Raw genomic sequence first — 23725 nt, 5'->3', positions numbered from 1 at the left:
AAGGAGACTTTAAAATTTATTTATTTATTAGCTAGCTATTCGTCCAGCATTATAATGGCCTAGTATTTGCCATCTGAATCATATTTCACATTGTCATCTTTGAATTTTTTAATAAACAAGAGAGGCAGTTTATTTTGTGACTCATACTCATGGATCTGAGTAGCCTTTGGGAGATGACACATTGTTTACTTTGGTTTCAATAGTTTTCACAGAATAAAGCTTCAACAGTAGCTCCATCATGTTACGATTTCCAGGCCTTTTAAGTTGTCTGGGGATCATGCCAGTAGTCTTTAAAAGAACACAGCTAATTAATTCTTCCGGTTAGTTAGTATTTCTGGCAAAAATGAGCACTAGGATCTCTCTGTGTGTCTCTTTTCAACATTATAAAGTCACACTGAAGGGGTTTTTTTGAAATAACTAGAAGCAGGATGTAAAAGGATCAGTAAATGGTCATTACTACAAGCATAACTTTATACTGTACTGTACTTCAGTATTTAAAAGTTTTGCTTTCTAATTAAACTCTGATATTAATGGTTTTAGGAAGAATACTTTCTCTGAGTCACCATTGCTAGATTTTCCTTCTGGTAATTAATTTCTTGAATAGATTTTTCTCTTTACTTCTATGATGCTGTATTGCCTTTATTTTTATGCCCAAGTCTCTGAATGAAGCCAGAATGTTGCTGCCAGCAGTTTCCCTTACCTCCCGTTGGTACCTTTTTCTTCTACAGTCTATTTACTGGCAGTCTTGGCTGTTCACTCTTGCATCTGTGCCTTTTATTTGCCACTGGTATATATAACTTTCTAACAACATTCTGCATGTCCTGCTGCTGAATCCTGAGTTCTGTGGCTGCAACAGCACTACATGTTTGTTCCCTTGCCATGCATCTGTCAAAGTAACTTTCAGTTCCTTTAAGCTTTCCTCTAGAGATGGAGACTGAGTCCATTTTGTAGTTTCTTTGAAACATCAATATTTGGGGAAAAAACCTTTTAATCTGTTTTTACTATAGTAGAGAGGCCTCATGAGGCCTCCTTACCTTCTACTTCAGACTTCTGTAAGGTTAATAATCTTTTGATGCTCTGCAGTAGGTTGGGGTTTTTTTAAGTGATGATTGGAGAGAGACCTTCATATTCATATGATACAAGGGCATTTTTCATGTTATGTAGTCAGTGCAGCCATATTAGTTGCCCATTGTAATTGAAATGGAAAAAAACCCTTTTTTGTTTTTGTGAATATGTTGTAGTATATTTCTCTGTGAATGAAGATAGTGGAATCAGAGCCTACTGGGTTTATTTTTATCCATAATACGATGAATGTAATCATATTCCACCATGTGCCACATTTGATGCACACGTACAAAAATTTCTTAGTAACTTCAGTAAAATTATAGAGTGGATGTTAATTCTAGCTCTTTCTGCACTAACTGCCTGCATCCATCTTGGTTCTAAGCCACTGAAACTTAAAAGTACAGTAGTAAAATAAAAATAAGCAGTCTCTCAAGTTTTGCATGCTACCAACACATAGCTGGACTTCAGAAGCGTTGGATGATGCCCTATAAGTAATTTTATGTCTCATGAAGATGCAGAAAACTTTCTCTGTAGCACTTCTTTGAATTTTAAGATAATTGTTATAATAGTTGGCAGTTTTGGAGTAATAACTGGAAATTGTGTTTTATTGAGACTCCAGACACTGAAAAATGAGCTAGAATACAAAATATGTTATTGAAATGAAGCACTAGGGTGATGATGGGGTTTAAATACTGTTTTTCAATTTGTTCTGTGTGGTTTTTGTGAAAACTCTACATGCATTAATCTCTTTCCATGGAGTTTTTGCTGTAACAGCTGTGAAGGTGCTTTTTTTGCCCATCTGATAAAATTTACGTAAGGAGTAAGTACAAACTTCTTAGTACTGTACAGGGAACTTGAGATGGAGATTATAGAATTTACTGTTCTGATAGAGTGTATTGTGATATGGATTGCTTTAATGTAGGTTAGAGAAATTGGAAAGAAAAATAAGAGGTCTTAGGAGGATTGAGAGGGGACTAACTATTTAGCAGGAAGTCTTAAGGACTGTTCAGTAGACAAGGGGTGGAAAAATGGCATTTGCTACTGAATTATGGTAAACCAATTTTCTTCTTTTAATGGAATCCTCTGTTTTTGTGGACTTGCTGTGATCTTGTCAGATACAAATTTTAATTAGGAAAGTATTGCAGTACAGTTATTGATAAACTTGTTTTTCATTTTTTTGTGGAGTGTTTTTTTGTTGCATCAAAAATACCTGCTTTCCATGTCTCAAGGCTTTCCTTTCTCTTCCAGAAAATGCTGGGACAGAAGAGATGAGTACTCCCTTTACTAAGGCCTAAAACTGCCTGTTGAAAAACAATCCTGACCAGGCAATATACGAATGGCCCAAGGAAGCCAGCAAATTGATATTCAGGTTTTACATGACCTGCGACAGAAGTTTCCTGAGGTACCTGAAGGTGTTGTATCCAGATGCATGTTACAGGTCAGTGTTCTGTTAATGACTGTAAGAGTAAGCAGCAGTGCTTATTTTAAGCCTGGGTGCCTCCTTTGAAAACAGATGTTTTTCTTACTATTTTTCTTTATAAATGAGACAAATACAGCCAATTCCTTTATTTTGCACAGCAAGCAAAGTGTTAAATTGGCCTCTCTTTTTCGGTGTCTAATGAGGGGTGGCCCGAGGTAAACCAGCCTATAAATCAGTAATCAGTGTGTGCATGGAGACTATGGTCTCACCAATCAGTATGCTCATGCCTTTTGGCCATCTCAGGAGTCAAAACTAACTGTGGCAAAAGGAGGGATGCAAAGCCAACTTGAGTCCAACAGGGACAATTTAAGGCAGTGCTACAAAATGCATTATTTTTTAAATTTTATTTTGGTTTTTATTTGATGTTTAGGGCAGGTCCAGAAGCAACTTTGCTATCTAGTCTCCAGACTTTGAGGTAATTAGTGGGCCCTTGCCTGCATACAGGTTGGCCCCAATGCTTTCCACTCCCAGTTCCCTTGGCCTGCAGAGCCAGCACTGGTGGCCTTAGGTAACTTCTGCACCGGCAAGTGTGATGTGGGCACACTCAGATTCTCTGTCTGACTCAGGCTCAATCAGGCAGGACTAGATGGTTGTAGCTTAACATCCACCATGTTAGACCTGAGTGGGTGTGATGCACTGGTGTGCTTCTGCCCAGTGCTTCCTAGGGCTTTGGCTGCCAGATGGGATTCATTTGTTTTGCTGTAGCTCTGGAGTCCATGTGGCTAATTAATGGATTTCTATTGGGCTTGAAGGTAACAAAGCGTTTTTCACAGGTGCTGCAGTTAGTGCTAAGACCGTAGACTGATGTTCTGAACGTCTGTGTGCTGTTTTTAATGCTGCCACTATCAGGATACGTGCCCATGTTTTGTAGCAACTTCTACTCTATAATATGACGTTAGCTACTTCAGCAGATAAATCAGTATGCCCATCCAAAGCCCAGTAGGGACACCTAAATGCCTAGAGTTAACAAATGCTGATAGACTTACTTAACTATGTTCCTTAAACATGTTTGCTTTGCATTTTCCAGCGATTCAAAGCATCCATACTGATTGAATTTTTTTCATTATCTAAGATACTCAACCTTTGAGTACTCAAGTTAATGAGAGAATTATCTTAATATTCATACTGATAATCTGTAAACAACACTTGATTTGAAAAATGATGGGTCATGGGTTCCCAGAAGCTAATAGTCTCTGGACTATGACTAGGACATCTGTGGTTAGGAGTCAACATCCTTTATATCATAATTGTTTGTCTTGCTATTTATATGTATTTTTATTTATGAAATACATATATGTGTGTACTCACAAATGTATATGTACTCACACACATACATCCAAATACAGTGTTCGTACTCTTGGTAATAAACTTATTAAACTGTGCCAGCTTAACATTCATATTTTCAAGACTTTATCATAACTCTCCATTCTTGCTAAGAAGAATCGTTAGACTAAGAAGCTGTGAAAAGTGCAGTCCTTCAAGAGAATTGCTTTTGATTTACAAGAAGACAAAATTTTGCTTGGGGCTTGTGAGGTTTCAAGCTTTCCCCAACCCCTTCTTTCTAATTATTTAGCTGAAGAGGAAACTGAACCAGACTATATTTGTTCTCAAGACTGTACACTGCAAGTTTTATATTAGTGCTTTGTAGGACTTAATACTACAAGTACAGTTTTGTTCTTAAAACATGAGAACTGCTTGTTGAGCAAGGTCAGTGGACTTGACAGGGTGAATGTATCAGTAATCACCTTTTGAATGTAATTCTTGATAAATTTAAAAGCTAATGCTTGTCTTTAGGGAGACTCAGCAGTCTTCATAACATTGAATACAGTGGATTTTTTTTTTTTTAATAAAAAGAGCCTTATAATTGTGAAGAAAAGATACTGTACGTCCCATACTTTAACAGATTTATGCAAGGAGGCTTTAGCTTTTGAGGAAGTGTTTTAGGTCAGCTTTCGTAAGAGACTCTTTAAAAAACACTTCCGTGTTTTTATTTGAGGGTTGAGTTCCATGTGTGCAGTATTGTTACACTAATTTGTTACACTAGAAAGCTACCTGTTTTTGTTAGTTAGCCCAGAGCTAAGACTCACCAACAGAATCCTGTCATCTCGGTGGTTCTTTGAAATATTGTGAGCTCTGGTTTCTCTGACTCAGCTTCTAGCTTTTCTGTTCTGAGTTACTAGGGCTTTTTGGTTTTGTGTTTTGTGGGTTTGTTTTTTTGCTTGCTTGCTTGTGTTTTGGTTTGTTTGAGGGGGTTTGTTATTATAAAAGCTGCCTAACATGACTTCTTTAAACCAACAAATTTTGTACTTGGACTGGCAGGAAAGATTGAAAAGCAGAATTTGAGAGTACTTGTGCACGTGTTTGCAATACTGTTGCAACAGTGTGTAAATCCTGAGTTCTGCTGCCTTGTAGTTAAGCATAGTGAAAGGAATTCCAATAAAGGCAGTAAGTGGTTTAGGTCAAAGACAAGTACTTGAGGACATTATCAGGTATAAGAAATGGTGTGTTTGCCTTACCCCCACAATACCTAATGTGCCTGATATGTCAGGGTGAAGTGATTTTTAAGCTAGGCATTATAAGATATCCTAGGAGAGAATCTGAAAGAGTTTAAGCAGTTAGGCAGTTTATAATATTATTGATGAGGTTTTTATAACAAGGAAAGTTTCTTCAGATCACTGTGAATTATGAATGAAAAGCTATACAGATACTTCAGTCCTCCTCCTTGAATTCTTTTTAGCCAAACACAGCATAATTTTAAACAAAGGTTTGTAGCATTATATGCTTATAATGAAAAAAATTATGGATAAAGAGAATATGCAAATGTCTCAAGGTAAATAGGTCACTGTTGAAATGTCTAAGCAATATATAGCATACTAAAACCAGAGAACCACCAAAGATCCAATAGGATGAAACTTAAACCCTCTTAATTAGGGAGTAAAAAGCCTTGGGCTGACAGCACTGAATGTTCCTAAAAAGTTTTGTATCCCTCTGTTCTTCCCAACAAGCCTCCTGCAATTCAGCTCTTCCATTCTCCTCATTTAAAGGAGTCACTGCAGTGCCTGCGATCTGTGGACATTGTTCCCTGTTGTTCTGTTTTTTGTGTCTGGAGCATTCTGTAATTCCTGCTCCTCAAGTCTACGTCCTCTCCTTGCTTCCTTATTTCCCTCCAACATTCTTATTCTTTCTTTTTTTTTCTTTCTCTTTCAGGGTGCCAACATTTTAAACTCAATTGGGACATGGGCAGAGATAAGATGAGGGGTATTGTTTTGCTGGAATATGCTCAGTTCTGCCATCAACCGGTTCTCTGATCTATAAAGAGCTAGAAGCGGTTGAAACTCTGCCTCTGCCAGCCAGAAGATGCCAGGGGTTCCATGTGCCCCCGTTTCCCCTTTGAGTTCTCCAATTTTCTCATTGACGTCACTGAAATTTTGGAATTGATTGGATGCAGTCTTAAAAAAGAAAAAAAAATTGTCCAAAGAAATGCATTCAAGCTGAATGTAAGGGCCTTGCAAGCTTGGCCTGTTCCTTTTTGGTTTGGTATTTTTGGCCTTTCTGTTAATAATTTTAATTCACTTAAGTTCATGCAAAATCTGCCTTTAAGATCTTTCTAGCTTGTTTTTCTGTGGCATCCTATCTTTTTCTCTTTTCTGGCTCCCTTTTCTCCTTTGCAACAAATACAAGGCTATTGTTCTTATCTTTTCTTACCCACTGTTCTGTCTGTGTGTTTCCTTTCTTCACTACTAACTTCCTTTGATTACTTTGTTCTCTGGTGCTTATTCCAAACTAGAGCCAATACACATATCATCAATTTCACCCATTTTCATATATATGAAGACTTTTCTGCAACAATCCTTACATACAGTTGTCTTGTTAGATAGCCTTTAGGGAATCCTGTTATTTTAAGAGGTTTTGTGGCTGGGTTTTGTGGGGGATTTTTTTATTTTTTTTTTAAAGAGTTCAGAACTGCATCTGGTCTGTATAAACACATAGTTTTGGTTTTGTGGGTGGAGTTTAGCCTTGTCATCCCTCTCCCACTTCTGTTTTCATTTTTTTCTGGGGTTTTTTGTTGGTTTTTTTTTTTGTAAATGTGTAAGGTAGAGATGGTCTTGCTATGTCTGCACAACACTGTCACCCTTCATCTTGGTTGAAGGAAGAGAAATAGGTCTGCTAGTTTAACAAAAGTAACTTGATAGAAAGCATGTAGCATGGATCAATTTATCTTGCTTGTGTTACTCTTTAACTAACTGATCACCTTACTTCTTGGCATGTGCAGTTTTTTTCCTTGGTCACGTGCATTCTTTCTAATAACTGTTTTCTGTGTGCTGGATGAATTTGACACCTCTTTAGTTTTATTAACATCTGGGCCTGAAGAGATGCTCTTCTGGCTGAAAGTATTAACCTTTATTTCTTGGGGGGTGAGGGGAGGGAGGTTCTGTAAGAAAAGTGATATAGACAGAGCACAATATTAAGAAATTATGCCACTGACGCATGTTCACTCTTTTCTAAAAATCCTTATGTAGGAAACTAAATTGGGAAGATCGGAATATAGTATTACTAAACATGTGGAAAAAGAGAAGAGAGATGAGCAGTTTGCTTCTGAAATGTTCTTAAAAAGCAAATTAGCTAGGTTGTGGTTTCTTTTCTAAGTCATCCTATTACAGGTTTTATGAAGTAACTTTGTACAAATATAAATATTTAGGAGCTGTGCAAGCAGTGGTTTAAAATGAAAATACAAATGTCCCCTGGGTTTTCCATTAATAGTAATCCTGCAGTATTTTTATAAACTGAATTTCTACATTTCTTCTGAAGTCATGTACAACTCCTTGGGTCAGCATGTTTCTTCTCTGCATAAAATTCACTTTCCATTTTCAGCAGCAGGTAATGCATAGCTGGTATTGAAGTATTTGGGAAAACATTTAAAATAAACATATATTTTTATTTTTGTTTTTAAGTTGTTAACCAATAACACGCAGATGCTGTGAATCCACTTCTGCTGTCATTTTCCTCCTCAAGCCGGAGATTTGGTCTCTGCTGAAGATTATTCTGAAATTGAGAAGGAATAGGAAAAGTATTCATCCAAGGTGTATCATATTGTATAGTGTTAGCTTGTCAAGGTCCAGGATCTCCCTGTCATTGCTTCAGCAGCAATGCTGACCTCTGCCCTTGGTGCCTCTGGCTGTCTCTGTTCTCAGGATAGTAAGCTTCACATGCAAGCCCCTTGTGTGTGCATAGCAGCTATGCTAGCCAGCCACCTAAAGCTTTCTGTCTGATGCTACATTGTTAATTTATCAGTTGTGATTGGGTGTATACATGTATAACTATGACAGTATTTAATCACTAATGTCAAACTTGCATCTGTCTTTTATAGAATAACAATAATTTGGATGCCTGTTGTGCAGTTCTCTCTCAGGAGAGCACAAAGTATCTCTACGGTGAAGGAGACCTAAGTTTTTCGGATGATTCTGGGATTCCTGGACTACGAAATCACATGACATCTCTTAATTTGGATTTGCAGTCACAGAATGTCTATCACCATGGAAGAGAAGGAAGTAGAATGAATGGAAGTAGGACTCTAGCTCACAGTGTTAGTGATGGACACCTTCAAACCAGTCAGTCCAACAATGAACTGTTTCAACAGGAACCACAGACAGCACCTGCGCAGGTTCCACAAGGATTTAATGTCTTTGGGATGGCTAATACAGTTAGTACTTCTAATCCAGGGCAGCATCTTGGATTTCACCTAGGCAGCAAAGGAGTATCTAACTTGTCTCAACAAACACCCAGATTCAACCCCATCATGGTAACTTTAGCCCCAAACATTCAGCCTGGTCGCAATACCCCTACGTCTTTGCACATACATGGTGTACCTCCTCCTGTACTTAACAGTCCACAGGGAAATTCTATCTACATTAGGCCTTATATCACAGCTCCCAGTGGTACCTCTAGACAGACACAGCAACAGCCAGGCTGGGCATCTCAGTTTAATCCCACGCACCCTCAGCAAGTCTACCAACCTTCACAGCCAAGTCCCTGGACTACTATTCCTACATCCAGTACTACGCCACATACCTCATCGCAACACTCAACACAGCCAAACCAGCAAGGCCACCAGACTTCTCATGTCTACATGCCTATCAGTTCTCCTACTACTCCACAAGCACCTATGATTCATTCATCTGGTAGCTCTCAATCTTCTGCTCACAGCCAATACAACATTCAGAATATATCCACAGGACCTCGCAAAAACCAAATTGAAATCAAACTTGAACCACCACAAAGAAATAGTACTTCTAAGTTGCGTTCAACTGGCCCTCGCACCTCCACTGCTCCCTCTTCCCTCAACAGCCAGACATTAAGTAGAAGTCAACCCACTGTTTACATATCGGCCAGTCCTCCAAATACTGATGAAGTGATCACTCGTGGTCAGCCCAAGGTCTACATTTCAGCAAATGCCACAACAGGAGATGATCAACTTGTGCGGAACCAGCCCACGCTTTTCATATCAACAAATCCTGGAGTATCTACTACTGCTAGGAATATGTCTGGTCAAGTAAGCATGGGTCCTGCATTTATTCATCACCATCCACCCAAGAGTCGAGCAGTGGGCAACAGCACCACTGCAACCTCTCCTCGAGTGGTGGTTACGCAACCTAACACAAAATATACTTTTAAAATTACAGTTTCTCCAAATAAGCCCCCTGCAGTTTCCCCAGGGGTAGTGTCCCCAACTTTTGAACCTACAAACCTTCTAAACCTTCCTGATCACTATGTTGAACCAGAGGGTATCCAGCATCTTACTGACCCTGTTTTAGCACATGTGGATAGGATCAGTGATGCACGGAAATTGAGTATGGGATCTGATGATGCTGCCTACACACAAGGTAATATTCTTAATATAAATCATAGAGATTTTGACCAGGTTGTCCATTCAGTGTGTAGATTACAGAACAGAAGACAGTTAGTAACCTTTGTGATGTTAATACAGTATTGTCAACTTTAGCATTCATGAGTATTTCTAAATAAATAAAAGTGCTTCATAAGCAAATCACAGATTTCTTTTTATGGTAAAGACATGTAACTGAATACTTGGAGATAATTCTTCTGTTTGTCTTAAGTAGATATGTTATCTGTTTAATGAAGTGGAGTCATAACATCTTCATTTTTACGTTGTTCTGAAAGAAACATCTACTCTTATTTGACTTGTCTTAATGACTTAAAGGTACAAGTCCACTGTCAGATTTTTAAATCAGTTGAGATACTGTTTCCATTGGGTAATGTTCCCATTTTTTCTTTTTGCAAGTGTTATTTAAGAAAGAAGAAAAGCAGACTTCAAAAGCAATTAATGGGATGAAGTCTTGGCCTCCATGTTCCCTACTGTGTGCCTGACAATAAAAATCTTAAAGTCTTGGTACTTACTTCTGTTACGTTATAAAACATTAGAAGGAACACCACACCAAAGTTAGCTGTTTTACGGGATCAGTGGTAAATGGAAGGATAAAACTTAAAATATGTGATATGGCAATATAACCTGTTAATCTGTTTTCTTCTGTTTTCATGGGTTTGCATGCTTTTATTACCAACTTGATGTTTATTAACCCTCCTGTGGACTTTTTGTATAAAGATGCTGAATGAATTTTAGGATATTTAAGCAGTATTCAGGAGAAGTGGTCAAAATAATTTGTCTTTGACCTCACTGGTCCTCTTTGGACCTACCAAACAGTTCAGAATTAGAAAAATGGGCTTGTTCCATGACCACTGTAAACATTCTTCAGATAAATTTAGCCATTTTGTTTTATGTAAGTAAGTACAGTGATCAGGAGACTAGAAGCCATGTCTGCATCTGGAATACTATATGAAGTAAATGAACACTAATTATAGCTTGTGCACTACTTCTGGATGTAATTATCTTTGATGAGGAGTAGTCAATCCTAACTCAAAAGTTTCTAAAGGTTAGGTGTGAAAACCAAAAGCTAATCATCCTAGACTGTGTTTTACATTCAGTGCGTAGTTAAAGAACTTCAGAAAATTACTCATCTGTAGATAAGGAAAACAAATTGCCCCCCAGAAGTCATATTCCCTTTTCTTACTTTGAAGGGAGACTTGACTGGCTCTTTTAGTTTTAGTCCTAGAAGATTTTGTATACCTAGAAATTAAGCAGCTGAAATCTTGTCCTTAGGCTCTAAATACTCTTCTAGATCATGAACTTGCTTCCCAAGCATTCTGCATTTTGAGTACTTTTTGATGTAGGATATCCCTTTCTCCTGGTTTGCCTTTCTGACGGCACTGACTTCTACCAGGTCTAGTTCTTTACCTCTTGTACTCTTGGTAGCAATGGCCACTGTAACCTGCACAATCTCTATAGGCTGCAAGTATCAGCATTCAGTTTATCAAGATGAGGCAAACTTGATACACAACATAAGAGTTCAGAAGTGTTGACCTCAGACCTGCTGTGGAGCCCAACTCTTCCTGAAATCAAGACATAAATGCAGCTTTTAGATGAAGTGTAGATGCATGATATGGGTTGGTACAGCTTTAGGGACCTCAGGGAAAGACCACCTTTCTGTGTCTTTCACTGGTTCATATAAAGTATACTCATGCTTCCAAAGTTCTTTACATCCAGAAGATTTCTGGCATGTGTGCTTAATTTCTGCTGCGGTAAATGCAGTATTTTTTACATTTTTATTATTATTTAATCTTTGGAAAGTTGAAGTCTGTCATAGGCTTGCTTGTATAATATTGATACCTGAAAGTTCTAATTATTGCTTTTAAACATGTTTCTTTTACTTAGCAATGGGGTTTTTTCTGTTACGTACAAGAAGGGATTTGAGTTGCTCGATGCTTTCTTTTGTGAGGCTGTGTTCTAAAGTGCTTATAATTTAGCCAGACTATGCCAAAAACCTTCCATGCGAGGTGATTGTCCCATTCTAATTTTAACCAGAACAGATGAGCAGTTTCTCTGGCCATGATTAGAGAAAAATGTATTTTCATCAGCTTTTCCATTTCTGCCAGAATGCTCCTTATCTTGGCAGGAAGAACTGAAACTGGCTTGGAGTAGAAGGAACCTTGGGGTGGAAGGTGGAGTTGCTTTGGTGTCAAAGAAAATTTCCTGTACTTTTTTTATTTACTCTACATTTATATGCGTGGTCCAACCCAGGAGAAAAGAAGATGTGTTGGACCTATCTGCAAGTGCTGCTGTCTGCCATCTGAGAAGCTTTACTTAATTATGTGTGTAGGCACTCCAGTCTCCTTCCACGATTAGATTTCTCTTTGTCCTCCCAAGTAAGTCGCAGCAGGTAGTAGGTGGCTTCCCCAGATCTCTGCCAAATCTGGAGGTTATGTAGTGTGAAAAGGAGTGGATACTGCTCAGAAAAAAATGACTATCGTTACCATGGAATGCTCAGGTATATCTCTGGTACTGACTCTGTGATGCTAAGAAACTCACCAGACTTATCAGAAGTGGTTGCTAATGGATGTTTCTTATTTTCTGGGATTCCCATTTGAGATACTGTGGACATGCTTGTGGAAATGTTGAGCATCCGCTACTGAAGTCAGTAAGAATAAAGCTGTGAGAAGAGTAATGCTAGGTGCATGCCCAGAAGGACAGCCGAAAGAGGATGCATTTTTATGCCAATCTATTTAGTGTCAGTTCTCTATGTGTACAGGAGTATTGGTTCCCATTACTTAGCAGAGATTTCAATTTCTAATTATTTTTATTAATATGAAGGAGGTAAATGAGATTTCAATGTATACTTTAGTTTAAAGTGTCTTACGGATGAAAAAAGTGAAATCCTGTTGGAAATGGAAAATTCTGTACTCAGATATGTTGCTGTGGTGTATGTTCACTCTGCATGTACTCGTGTTGAATAGTGAGGCTAAATAATTATTTAGTAGTTGCTCATTCTGTGTGTAGCTTTCCATCTGTATAATGGGAAGGCATCCCATCAAGAAAATGCATAATTGTGTAATAAAATCTTTAGGTAGATGTTTTCTTACTTGGGAGCTTAAGTCCCTTAGTTAAGTATTACATGGCTTTGACTGTCTGATTATTTTCTTTAGCCTGGGAAGGGGATGGTATGCAGAATGAATCGTTGATACCATCTATAGGTGTTATATATGTGGGTGCATGTTTGCTTAGCAATTCTTGCCACTGTGTTTTTAATGTAAATAAGTGAATTGATAAACTAGATAAGTAAATTTACATTTTGCACTGTTCTTGCTTTAGCTTCTTGGAGCTTTTTCAAATTTTTGAAAATAAAAAAAGCTGCAGGAAACAAGTTTCCCAAATTCCTATCAGTCCTTGTAGATGCTTAGGAAAAAGAAGACTTCAATGAGACACAGCTGTGCCCCATGCTCCAAGAGGCTTTGAGCCCACTGCATCATGTGATCTAAGAAAAAAATGCAGCCTTATATTTGGCTCTCTATATCAGGCCCCACTCTTCAGTGATGCTCTCTTTAAAAAATTAAATGAAGAGAGTGTTGAAAAGGGGAGAACAAAAAAAAAAATTCAGTTTGAACTATTGAAGTTGCGTATCAAATAACTGAATTCTGTGCAGCTTCAAAGACAGATTTTGAAAACATGCACAAACATAAGTGTGTCCTGAGACTTTCACAAACCTACTGCCGCAGAGTAATTGCGTTGCCAGAATTCCCCTCCATATTTGGCAAACCAAGAAATCTCAGAAATTCATAGGTCTGTAGAATAGGGTGAAATCATTGCATTCCCAGATTAGCTTAGAAACACAATAACAGAAGACACTCTAGATTTAAAATTCAGATTCAAAGAGGCCTTGAGAAAACAAGTGTGCCCGCACTTCCAAACTTACAAGTGTACTCAGAACCCGACTGAGTAGGTCTCTAGGGGAGGAAGAGTGAACTTTTGTCCTCTAGACTTTCATACTCTCTGTAATTATAATGATACACAGCCTTCGTGTGAAAAATATGCACTTTGAATATCAAAGGAAGCAGTGGCATCTGCTAGATTATTAAGTGTAATGTTCTTGCCAGTCTGTTGAATGCAAACATGCAGAAGTTGAAAAAATTGAAGTACCTTGTTTGCACGTAATTAAGAAGTTGAACTGGGGGCCTCTGGTGGTCTAGTGGTTAGGGTGCAGGACTCTCACCGCTGCGACCCGGGTTCGATTCCGCTGCGTTCCCGGCCCCCCGGGCAGATGGAGCTCGTTAGCCCTGTGAGGCAATCCATCTAAGAGAAGGTCACTCTAAACAAACCTACGTCCTGGGGACCTCACTGCCACTGTCCGTCCTGGGGACCTCACTGCCACTGTCCGAGTTTCACTCGGCCCCGGCAGATGAACCTCAGGATTAAAGGGTGGGCTCAGTTCAGCGCACGCTGTGTCTCACCTAAAAAATCCACTGCGCAGGCTCGAAGGGTTAATGACCTTTCCCAAATCTTCGCTCGCGAAGACTGGCCATTAAGAAGTTGAAGTGTTTTTCTGAACGTTTTCAGTTGCTCTGAGCAACGCTAGAGGGAGCTGAATACCTAAATTGCCGGTTTCCATTCATAAGTAATGCAGTGGGATATGAGGAGGGGTTTGTCTTCCCCAACCCATTTTTTTTCCTGCAGCGGCCCGTTTTGTATTTAAGGAAAATTGCCAAATTCTGTGTGAAAGTCTCCACTTAAACTAATGTCTTCGCATTCCTTATCCAGGTTTCTTTTAGTGGAAGAAGTATAGCATAGCAATACAGAATGCAGTTGTTTAGAGCATGGTGCTGATAATGCCAGGGTCACAGGTTCAATTCCCACCATATGGACCATTAGCTTAAGAGCTGGACTCAATGATCCTTCTGGATCCCTTCCAAATCAGAATATTCTGTGACTGAATTAATATCAAGTGATTCTTCTTTAATCATAATGGTAATTTTGTAATGAGTTTTTCAAAACCTGTTGGGATTTGAAATTGTAAAATGGTAAAGTAGTCACAAAGCTGGTAGGAGAATAAATGGCATCACTTTACAGACCTGGTGTGAAAATGGAGAGCAAGTAATAGTGCTGTGGGCATCCATCAGTGCCTTCTGCCCCTTGTGAGGTTCCATGACAACTAAATTTCTAAACCACAGAAGTGGGAGAACATTGAAATGAGCATTTGTGGGGGTTTTCCCTTTACGAGAGTAGCTGAAACAAAAAAGGAGGTGGGGGATGCACAAGTCAAAGTCTTGAGTCCATGCCATGCCACCTGGAGATATTCTGGTAACATTTTTCCTTACCTACCACATCCAGTGGTACTGGCTGTATGCCAGCAGCCTGCATCCATAGGTTTGAAGAGTTCTGAGTCTGGTCAGTAGAGCACAGCTGTGTTGCTGCAGGTCAGGTACCAATAACCTGAGCTTTGAGATGTTACCTCAGCAGTAATACCAAAGCAATAAAAATAGAAGAGACTGTCTAAAAGTGGAAATTAAGTGTAGAAGGAAAAAGGGCCTGTATTCTCCCTGCAGGAATAGAGGCAAAGTAGCCTTTGATTTCATTTCTTTATAGTTGCAGCTGCATTTGTAACTACTGGGGTTCATAAATGAGAAAAGTTTCTTCCACTATTTTTAAAAGGCTTTACAAGAGGAGATAATATCTTTTGAGAATACTTACCTGATAATTCAACAAAAATCTTTACCTTGAGATTTTAGTTATTACATTTTTATATTACATATGAGCACAGTTGCAACTTTAACTATGGTGTGACTACTTTGACCTGAAATGAAGGTGCCTCTTTATGTAAACTTCTCTGATTTGATTGAAACCTACCAGAAGCTTCATCAGCTTTGTCATTTCAGTATCTTGTGAACACATGACTCAAAAGCCTAGACTGGGTCTCAGTAAGGCTTTGCAGTCTGTAACACTGTACAAAAATAGTTTGGCGTGGTTTCTATTTTTGAAGAACCTCTGGAAGACAAAATATGATGTGTGACTGAATGAACAGGCAGGAGTTACAGCAGAAGACAGTTCTGCCTGCCAGAGATGTGGAAAGTTGCATCTTTGTGATGTGCTATTTTTTCCTTTGCTACTACTCAGGAAACCTAGGCAACCAAATTTGAGTGCTTCTAATTTTTTGGTACCTGAAGAAATCATGATGAACTAAATATTATGTTACAGCTGGAGTTTGACTTAAAGACCTTTGTGAGGCAAATTCAATCTTTTGGAAAGTCTTGTTATTGCTACTTTTTTATAATGTCTTCGGTGCTATAAAAGTATCCATGGTCTATGAAACTGATCCCAGTTTGTGTGAATTACTGATTGAATGGATGGATTAATGACTATGAAGAAGTTGAAATGATTTCTGGATTTATTTAAAGAAATACTTTTTTTTGTAGAAGGTGATTATTGCTTTGAGCAGTGTTATCTGCTTTTGTGGTGATATTTAATAGTAAATCTACTTTCAATGAAATGAACCCATTAAACTGCATGAATTTGCGTCTTCTGCTGCATACGTTCTTTGTACCTTTAAAAAGCTGTGGTTTAAATGCTAACTTCATTGTTTCTAAATTGGGACTCCTCATACCTTTTACTTTACAAATAGCAAGCAGTGTTAGAAATTAGAAGCTGAGCTAATGGTTCTGCACCGTAGTTTAGGGATAAAATGACATACAATCCAGCCTCTGTGATAAATATTACTGTTTCCTAGTCATATTGCTTATTTCTGGTTTAGTTTCAATTGGTGTGCCCTGTTATGATCAACACTGGATTATGTTCCAATCTTAATAGCAATAAGCATACCTAGTGCTGCATATTGCAGTTGTCTATCCTCTTTATGCTGTTTTACAGTGATGAGGTTGAATGCAATGCAAAGGAACATTTGTTGTTGGCTTCTGGTAGTCATTCTTGTAGGTTTTTAGAGATTACAGTTAAATTTTACGTGGTCATCTATTATGATGTATGACTCATTTTATTTACTTGTCTGTAATTAATTTGTGCTGCTTTCAAAAATACAGCACATTCTGTCTTATGACAGAGATTTTCTTGTGAGGAAAATGGAAAAGCAGTGGTTTTGTCTGTATTTTCCCAAAAGAATACTAACTTGCTTCTTTATCTGATATTGCCATGTGAAGGATAATAAAGTAGATAAAATGGGACTTTATGTATTGCAGCTTTACTGGTACACCAGAAGGCCAGGATGGAGCGACTTCAACGAGAACTTGAGGTTCAAAAGAAAAAGTTGGATAAACTAAAAGCAGAGGTCAATGAAATGGAGAATAATCTAACACGAAGGCGCCTGAAAAGATCGAATTCTGTTTCCCAAATTCCGTCAGTAAGTTGAAATGTCTGTAGGCTATCAACCTAAACCACAAGTGTGGTCTGTCACAATAAATTGAAGGAAGAGTTGGTCATATATTGACAATATACTAGTGACAGGCAGTATAGCTAGAATTAAGCTGGTAAACAGTGTAGCTCAGAGTAAAGACTAAATGTGTGTTATTTAACCACAACCTTGCAGTTCACTAATTGCTTTGTGAAGTATTGCTTTTAAAGGCAGTCACAAAAGGTTTGGCCTGCTAGTCCTTTCTAACATTTCAGACTACAATTTAATACTCATACTACTTTCCACACCGAATATTCTTTGGTCTTTGTGCATATACCAATCTTGAGGAAACCAGTTTAATGCACCAGTTTTCAGTGCATTCAGCCATTGATTTGGTGGACCATTGACTATGTCCTGACCACAGTCTGGAGTTGTTCAGTCAGCTCTGAAGCCTGATGTGAGGGAATTATTAAGTGGGTTTGAAAGATTTTTGTAAGATCATGCTTGGATTAAAAGAAAGGTGGTCATAAGGGAAAATTTTTAATCTTCATTTCTAAAATAACTAAATGCTGTCTACCTGTGTGTGAATGATAACTGTTAATAAAGTGGGGAAATTTAGTCTAACAGGCAGATTTATTTTTCCAGCTGGAAGAAATGCAACAGTTGAGAAGTTGTAACAGACAGCTGCAGATAGACATAGATTGCCTAACCAAAGAGATTGATCTATTTCAAGCAAGAGGTACAGTATATCTTAGTACATCAGCAACTGTAAATGTTGATTTTTTTTTTATTTTTTTTTTCACTGTCTGCATTTATCAAGAGTCTGTGTTATAAGTGATGGACACTGTTTGCAAAATCATCGCATTAGTTTGAGCGAAACCATGGAAGTAACTGTCTTTTATGCTTGTTGTTTTTGTTGGCTTTATGATTTTCCTAATCCCACGGTCGTTCCTGTTTCATACTTGGCTCAGAAGAGAGAAACTTGTGATGCCATTTATTTAATAAATGCTGGGGGGAAAAATCTGGTTATCTGAGTATCAAAGCGAGAAAAAAAAGTTTTTTAAACCATACAACTATACGTATGTGTCCATCTCTCTCTTTTGTCTTCCACGTCTGTCTGTATTCAGCCTCTCAAGTTAGCAAATATAAACTACAGTTGTAACTTCCAGTGTGCTCTCCTCCTTCCGCTTTCCTTGTCTGCAGGGACACAGCCTGTGGTCATGAGGGTGAAATTATGAGACAGCTGAGCCAATTCAAGAGCTGCCAACAAGAGATCCTGCTCTCTTCCTGCTTCCCTCTTATGCCACTTACTGAGCTCTGGCTCTGTATTAGTCTTTTAGACCCTTTGCAGAGCTAATTCTGTCCACAAGCCAAGCAAAAACTGTTGCACTGCTGGAAGAGCTTGCTACATACAGCTCATGTGAGGGAGAGGATGGGTAGGGAGAACTGAGATAGTGAGAGGGAAGGAACCAGTACTTCCCACTTGTAGCAGCAGTGAGCTGTTAGGTCAGTTCAGACACAAACCATGGAAGTTCTCCTTCAGACAATATACCTACAGTTAAGGAGAAGGTAGACAGGTGTACTGAATGTAATGCTACACTAAAAACCTGACCTGAAATAGAATATTTAAATTGCAGATGACTTTTTTATCTGTTTGTTACAGTAAATTGGATGTAGGACTTCCTCTGAGTATTAATTCTAAGCATGTATCTCTGAGTATAGTTGCAATTTAGAAAAAGCTAAAATTTACAATAGAACAGTGTTAAAGCATAGCAGAAAAAAATACCTTTAAGGAGTTTAGTCTGCTGGATTCTGTCTCTAGATTGCACATTTTGGGCAATAAGTTTCTTAAAGTTTATTGTTGACATTGCTAATATCTCACTTGGGTCTGTATTGACACCTTGATATAAAAGGTGATAAGGGAATAATAGTACTGTTACAGAATTACTGCCAGAAAAAAAAAATTGACATGCTTCCCGACTCAGATTTATTTTTTTAAACTGCTGCACCTTTTTTTTTTATTTTTAGGACCACATTTTAATCCCAGCGCTATTCATAATTTTTACGATAATATTGGATTTCTTGGTCCCGTGCCACCAAAACCCAAAGGTATTGTACTGATAAAATTTGGATTTAATTCAAATATTTGGTTTGCATCTAATATCAAGTTCTGATATACAAATCTATTTTAAATGTTGATTATGGAATAGATTTCTTCAAAAGTATGTGAACCTTGCATTTTATTTGTATTGGCAGTAAATATGCTTCTGTTTGCTCTTGTTTCCTCTCTATTCATACATTCAGGAAAGAGAAGTATATTAAATGGGTTATGTTAAAGATGGATAATATATTGGAAGGTAGTTTAAGTAAATGGAAGTATCCATCTGTCTTTAAAAATGAGCATGAGGTACATTGCTTAGGGATGAGTGAAACTCATATGACTTCGTCATTGTCTGTGGTGAAGAGTGGATTTGCTTACATATAGCAATAACTCAGTTTGGTTACCTTGACTGGACTTCTGTCTACTGTAGAGTTTGTATTAACAAATTACATGACTATTGTTACATGTAGTTCTAGCTAGTTGAAGAGGAAAGTAATGTAGCCCAGTAGGGCAGTCAGTATTGCTGAATATTAGCCAGTCTTAAACATTCTGCTTGTCATTGTTTGGTACATTACTTATTTTCTTCCCTCCCAGGATGTCAAACAAAGCAGAATAATTACCTCTTGTGTGTTACATAAAACAGAATGAAATTAACTTATTCACAACGGCATCATACTATGAACTTTAGGCAAACCACCAAGTGAAACAGATAATCCATTAATGTTTCTGTGCAATCTTTCTGTCCAGGAAGTTCTCCACATAATATATATATGTGTGATTGGTCCTTATCGTGTGCAGTAACTGTTGCTACAGAATTGCATCTTAACAGATTTCTGACCATTCTATATTGTAAAATGGTCTAGATAAATAGGACTTTCTTTATCTTCCAGACTGTTTGTAACATCTCCAAACTGATACTGTTTTTCATGCTTTATAAAGCTCTTTTTTTATCTGAGCTGTTAGTGAAAATACTGACTGAAGTTAAATCCATGCACAGTCCTATTAGATACATTTTACAGCTGAACTATAAAGAATTTATAAGAAGTTCTGTCAGTTATTTATTTACTGTAGTTTCCTTTACAGTAAATAAAAAATAACCTATCAAAGAAGAAAATTTAAATTAATTTTCTGTGACTGATTGTTAACATTTCCATTGGCTTATCTTCTAGGAACTCCAAAATTTAAGTGTTTGATTCAATCTTGAAAATGCAAAATTAACCCCGACTGGTTTATAAAGCCCTGAAGTCCCTTTAGCAATTGTCTTCCTTTTCTTCTTTCTTTTTAAAAAAGTATCACCAGTGTATCTTAGTTGTTTGTTAATTTTCAGTTAAACTGAAGGTTAAAATTAACTGTCGCATAGGCTTTGACTTGATCCACAATTACTGCTGTTCCCAAAAGAAAGAAAAATAATTCTTCTTGCAGTTGTGAGCAGTACTGTTGTACTTTGTGAAGATCTTACTGTTGTTTTGCAGCAATTGCCATTGTCTAGTTGCTGATGAGATGTTCTGCAGTTGAAATAATGGGATGAAGGACTTTGCAGTTGCCTAAACTGGGAACCTTTAACTTGAGAAGTCACTCATCTCTCTTTTCATCTTTTTCATCCCTTTTCTCTGTTCTTCTTTTCTCTTTTAAAATAGTCTAACACATCATGCAAAAAGATGCACTTGTATGGTTAGGAGCATTACTCAGTAGCATGACAGAGCCAGGCATTGTTTTTTCTTTAATGTATCTGCCTGCTGAGCTGGCTTGAGGAAGAACTGCTGATACTCATTCTAGGGTCAAAAAGTTAAACGTGTTGGAAGGTTACAGAGCATTTACTTCTTGGCATAATGAATTTTAGACCTCAGACTTCTAAATCTTGTGCATGTTTCCTGTGCTGATTAATTTCTAAATTTTATCTCCTTTCCATGCAATAACTTTGAACTGAAGGCAGAAAGGAAGAAGGCAGAGTGAAGGGATGGGAAACTTGCTTTTTATAGTTTCACCTTGTGCCTTTTGGCTGACTTACAATCAAGCTGTAAGTCAAGGGGGTGGTAAAAAGCTGCTTCTGTCACTCGTAATAACTGTGCTGTTCTCAGAGGAACAAGATAGTTCTAAGTTACTGAAAAAAAATAATCTCAAAATTCTTTCCATACTGTTCTTCATTAGTAACTTCTTATCTTATCTCTTTTGTGTCACAGATCAGAGGTCCATTGTGAAAACACCAAAGACTGTTCCAGACACAGATGAAGATGAGGGAGCTCAGTGGAGCTGTACCGCCTGTACTTTTTTAAATCATCCAGCCTTAAATCGCTGTGAACAGTGTGAAATGCCCAGGCATTTCTGAGCCAACAGGCCCATTACCTTCTGTAAAACCACAGCAAACATACAAGGAATTATCCAGTCATTGGGGGGCAAAAAAAGCATTTATGCGTAGGATATTGTAAAATCGAAGTTGTGAGGAGACGGTATTTTGCTAATGTTCAGTGTCAGCCCACAGAGCAAGCAATACCTCAGTGTTGTGCCACAGGCAGTTGAGATTGACTGACTGAAGGGTAATCTGCTGAAAGACTTGCCAGCTGCCTAAGCCATGTACAGTATTACCAGTGTCCCAATAACAAACACCATGTTCAGTGCCTGGGTGTTGCCCATCCTCTTCTTTGCCCCAGTGTCACTACTGAATTTTGACAGGGGAAGGGAATAGAGTGCTAGTGTTTTTGTTTTCAGAGCTCTCGGTGAAACACTACATGCACAGAGGAGATCTTAAAAGGAACAAGGTTTAAATATTTAAACTGTTTGCTGCCACATAGTGCCTTCGATAAAGGGAAGAGCTTCACGAATCAGTGGTACTCTTTGCCTTGTCTTCCCTGAAAACATCTCTGTGAAGCCAGAAATCAGTACAACTACGTCTAAAGATGAAAAGGAAAAACTGCATGCGTTGTCTGTACAATACACACAGTGAAATACCCCAAAGCTTTTCCTACTGTACATAGTTCTAGGGCCTGCTTTAAGTGATTTCTTTTCTTCACCTTTATTATTTTCTTGTAATTCTGTATGTATAGTGTAATAGTCTTTTTGTTAACTTTCTTTTTTTCCCTTTAAATGATTAAGCACGATCATGTCCCTTTTTTTAAGCTTTTATCTGAGAGAAACAATGCCTTAAAATAAGAGCATTAATAAGAAACTATGCACAAAATAGCTTTCCTCTGCTCGTTCTGTACATTGCTCTTGTAAATGCTGATGATCTGTGAAGACCTGCAGATGCAGCGTGGTAAAAATGCAGGAAAAGTTTGAAGAGTTACACATATAGTTCACTCTGTACACTGAGTTTTACGGTGGGTGACACAAAGGTAGCATTTTGTCTGGCATGAGGAAACTTTATACTAGGAAACTTTCAACCCACCAACAGATCAGCATCCGAGTTGAGCTTGCTTCATCTGCTGGGTGTCTTGCAGACTCCTGAAGAGAGATTCATTGGGGAAGTACATACAGTGCCAAAATCAACAGCAGCAGCATCGTACAGCTTTGTTCAAGGACTTTAAATGCTTTCCTGTTTTGGCAGCCAGTTTCTAAACCTGACTTTGTGGTGAAGTCTCATATTTATAGAAAACAAGGATAGCGATATTTAGGACAACTGAAATAAAGGCTGGAAAAGAGAAATCAAACAGACTTGAACACTGAAGCAACCTCAAGCATCTCTTATATTTTGATGATCTATTTTTTTAAGGAAAATACTCACATGATCGGGGATGTATGTAACCGAGATCAAGGAAATGGAATTCCAGTACAATATGCATGAAAGACGGCACGCAAAGAATTATGTAGCAGCAGCACTTAGTGTGAGGCTGGAGGGAGTGCTAACAATGTAGCAAAAGATAAAGTAGACTGTCACCCACTGTAAACATCTGCCAGTGGACACTTTTATTAGGAGTTTTACAAGTGATCTATGTGAATGCACAGAGGCCTTTGTTTTGAAGGCTTTGCATTTTTTTTATGTGGGAAGAAAATGTCAATCCCAGGTAATTAGGCAGTAGACCCAAAGCACACTTGCATTCAATGCATTTTGTTTATAAAATGAGGCCTTGTTTTTCAGCTTCATCTGCAGTTCTATGTGAAGATTGACAAATCAGTTTTTACCTGTTTATTAATAAAACCTAATTTGGATATCTTGAGTTGATGGTTTTGTGATTTAGCTGGGTAAACTGCCTTTGTAACAGATAAGTTATTTATAAAAATTAAAAAAAAAATTATATTCTAATGTTTTCTTCTGTGATTTGTTTGCTTTTTCCATGCTATGGAGCAACAGAATACTCAACGGAACAATAAGTATTAACAGTATTAAAAGTAGGATGATTTCTTATACCAGAGTTTTTACTTAAACTTTTGTCTTGTAGAACCTTGTGTCTCTCCTCCCAGGCACTATTCTGTTTAATTCAGGGAGGGTATGGAATGTATTTCATAAAGTTGCACTGACTAAATTCTTTCCTGACCAAAGACCAATTCACTTACTCATAAAGTGATAAGCTGGACACAGGCCCTTTTTACTTCATGCTTCAGGGGTTTACGATTTTAAAAATATTTTTCTAATCAAAATGGGTAACCACTTTGTCCAGGGCAATAGATGATATAGTTACATTGATATAAGCATGGTTTAAAGGATGAACGTGGTTAAACTGTATTTTGGTGCTATGTATATAATAAGTGCTGTGAGATATTCAGTGTTCTTACACATGTCTTTCCCCCATGGACCCTGTCTAAGCAGACAGTTAGTACTTGGAGTTTGGCTTTCCTGCGACACAGTGATGCTGTGTGAAAGTTCTTCAGGAGGCCTCTGTAAACAGATCTAGCAAAAAACTA

General features: G+C 37.9%; 1 protein-coding gene across 6 annotated transcripts in view; it reads left to right on the top strand.

The window, feature by feature from the left end:
* Positions 1-23126, top strand: part of TAB2 (TGF-beta activated kinase 1/MAP3K7 binding protein 2) — a 64114-nt gene extending 40988 nt beyond the window's left edge. For 4 of the 6 annotated variants that reach the window (XM_017822043.1, XM_017822044.1, XM_017822048.1 and 1 more), the window contains exons 2-7: positions 2314-2503; positions 7914-9426; positions 16637-16797; positions 17434-17527; positions 18817-18897; positions 21070-23126. In XM_017822043.1, coding sequence (XP_017677532.1) covers positions 2402-2503; positions 7914-9426; positions 16637-16797; positions 17434-17527; positions 18817-18897; positions 21070-21215 — 2097 coding nt within the window. In that variant the 5' untranslated portion in view covers positions 2314-2401 and the 3' untranslated portion in view covers positions 21216-23126. Of the gene's footprint in view, positions 1-564; positions 585-2313; positions 2504-5752; positions 6043-7913; positions 9427-16636; positions 16798-17433; positions 17528-18816; positions 18898-21069 lie in introns of those variants that run through there. The other 2 variants (XM_017822046.1, XM_017822042.1) reach the window with 2 other exon arrangements.
* The last annotated feature ends 599 nt before the right edge of the window (positions 23127-23725 follow it).

This window comes from Lepidothrix coronata, unplaced genomic scaffold (genome assembly GCF_001604755.1).
Source record: "Lepidothrix coronata isolate B3197 unplaced genomic scaffold, Lepidothrix_coronata-1.0 Scaffold94, whole genome shotgun sequence".
Taxonomy (NCBI): domain Eukaryota; kingdom Metazoa; phylum Chordata; class Aves; order Passeriformes; family Pipridae; genus Lepidothrix; species Lepidothrix coronata.
This window is presented reverse-complemented; position numbering and strand designations above follow the sequence as displayed.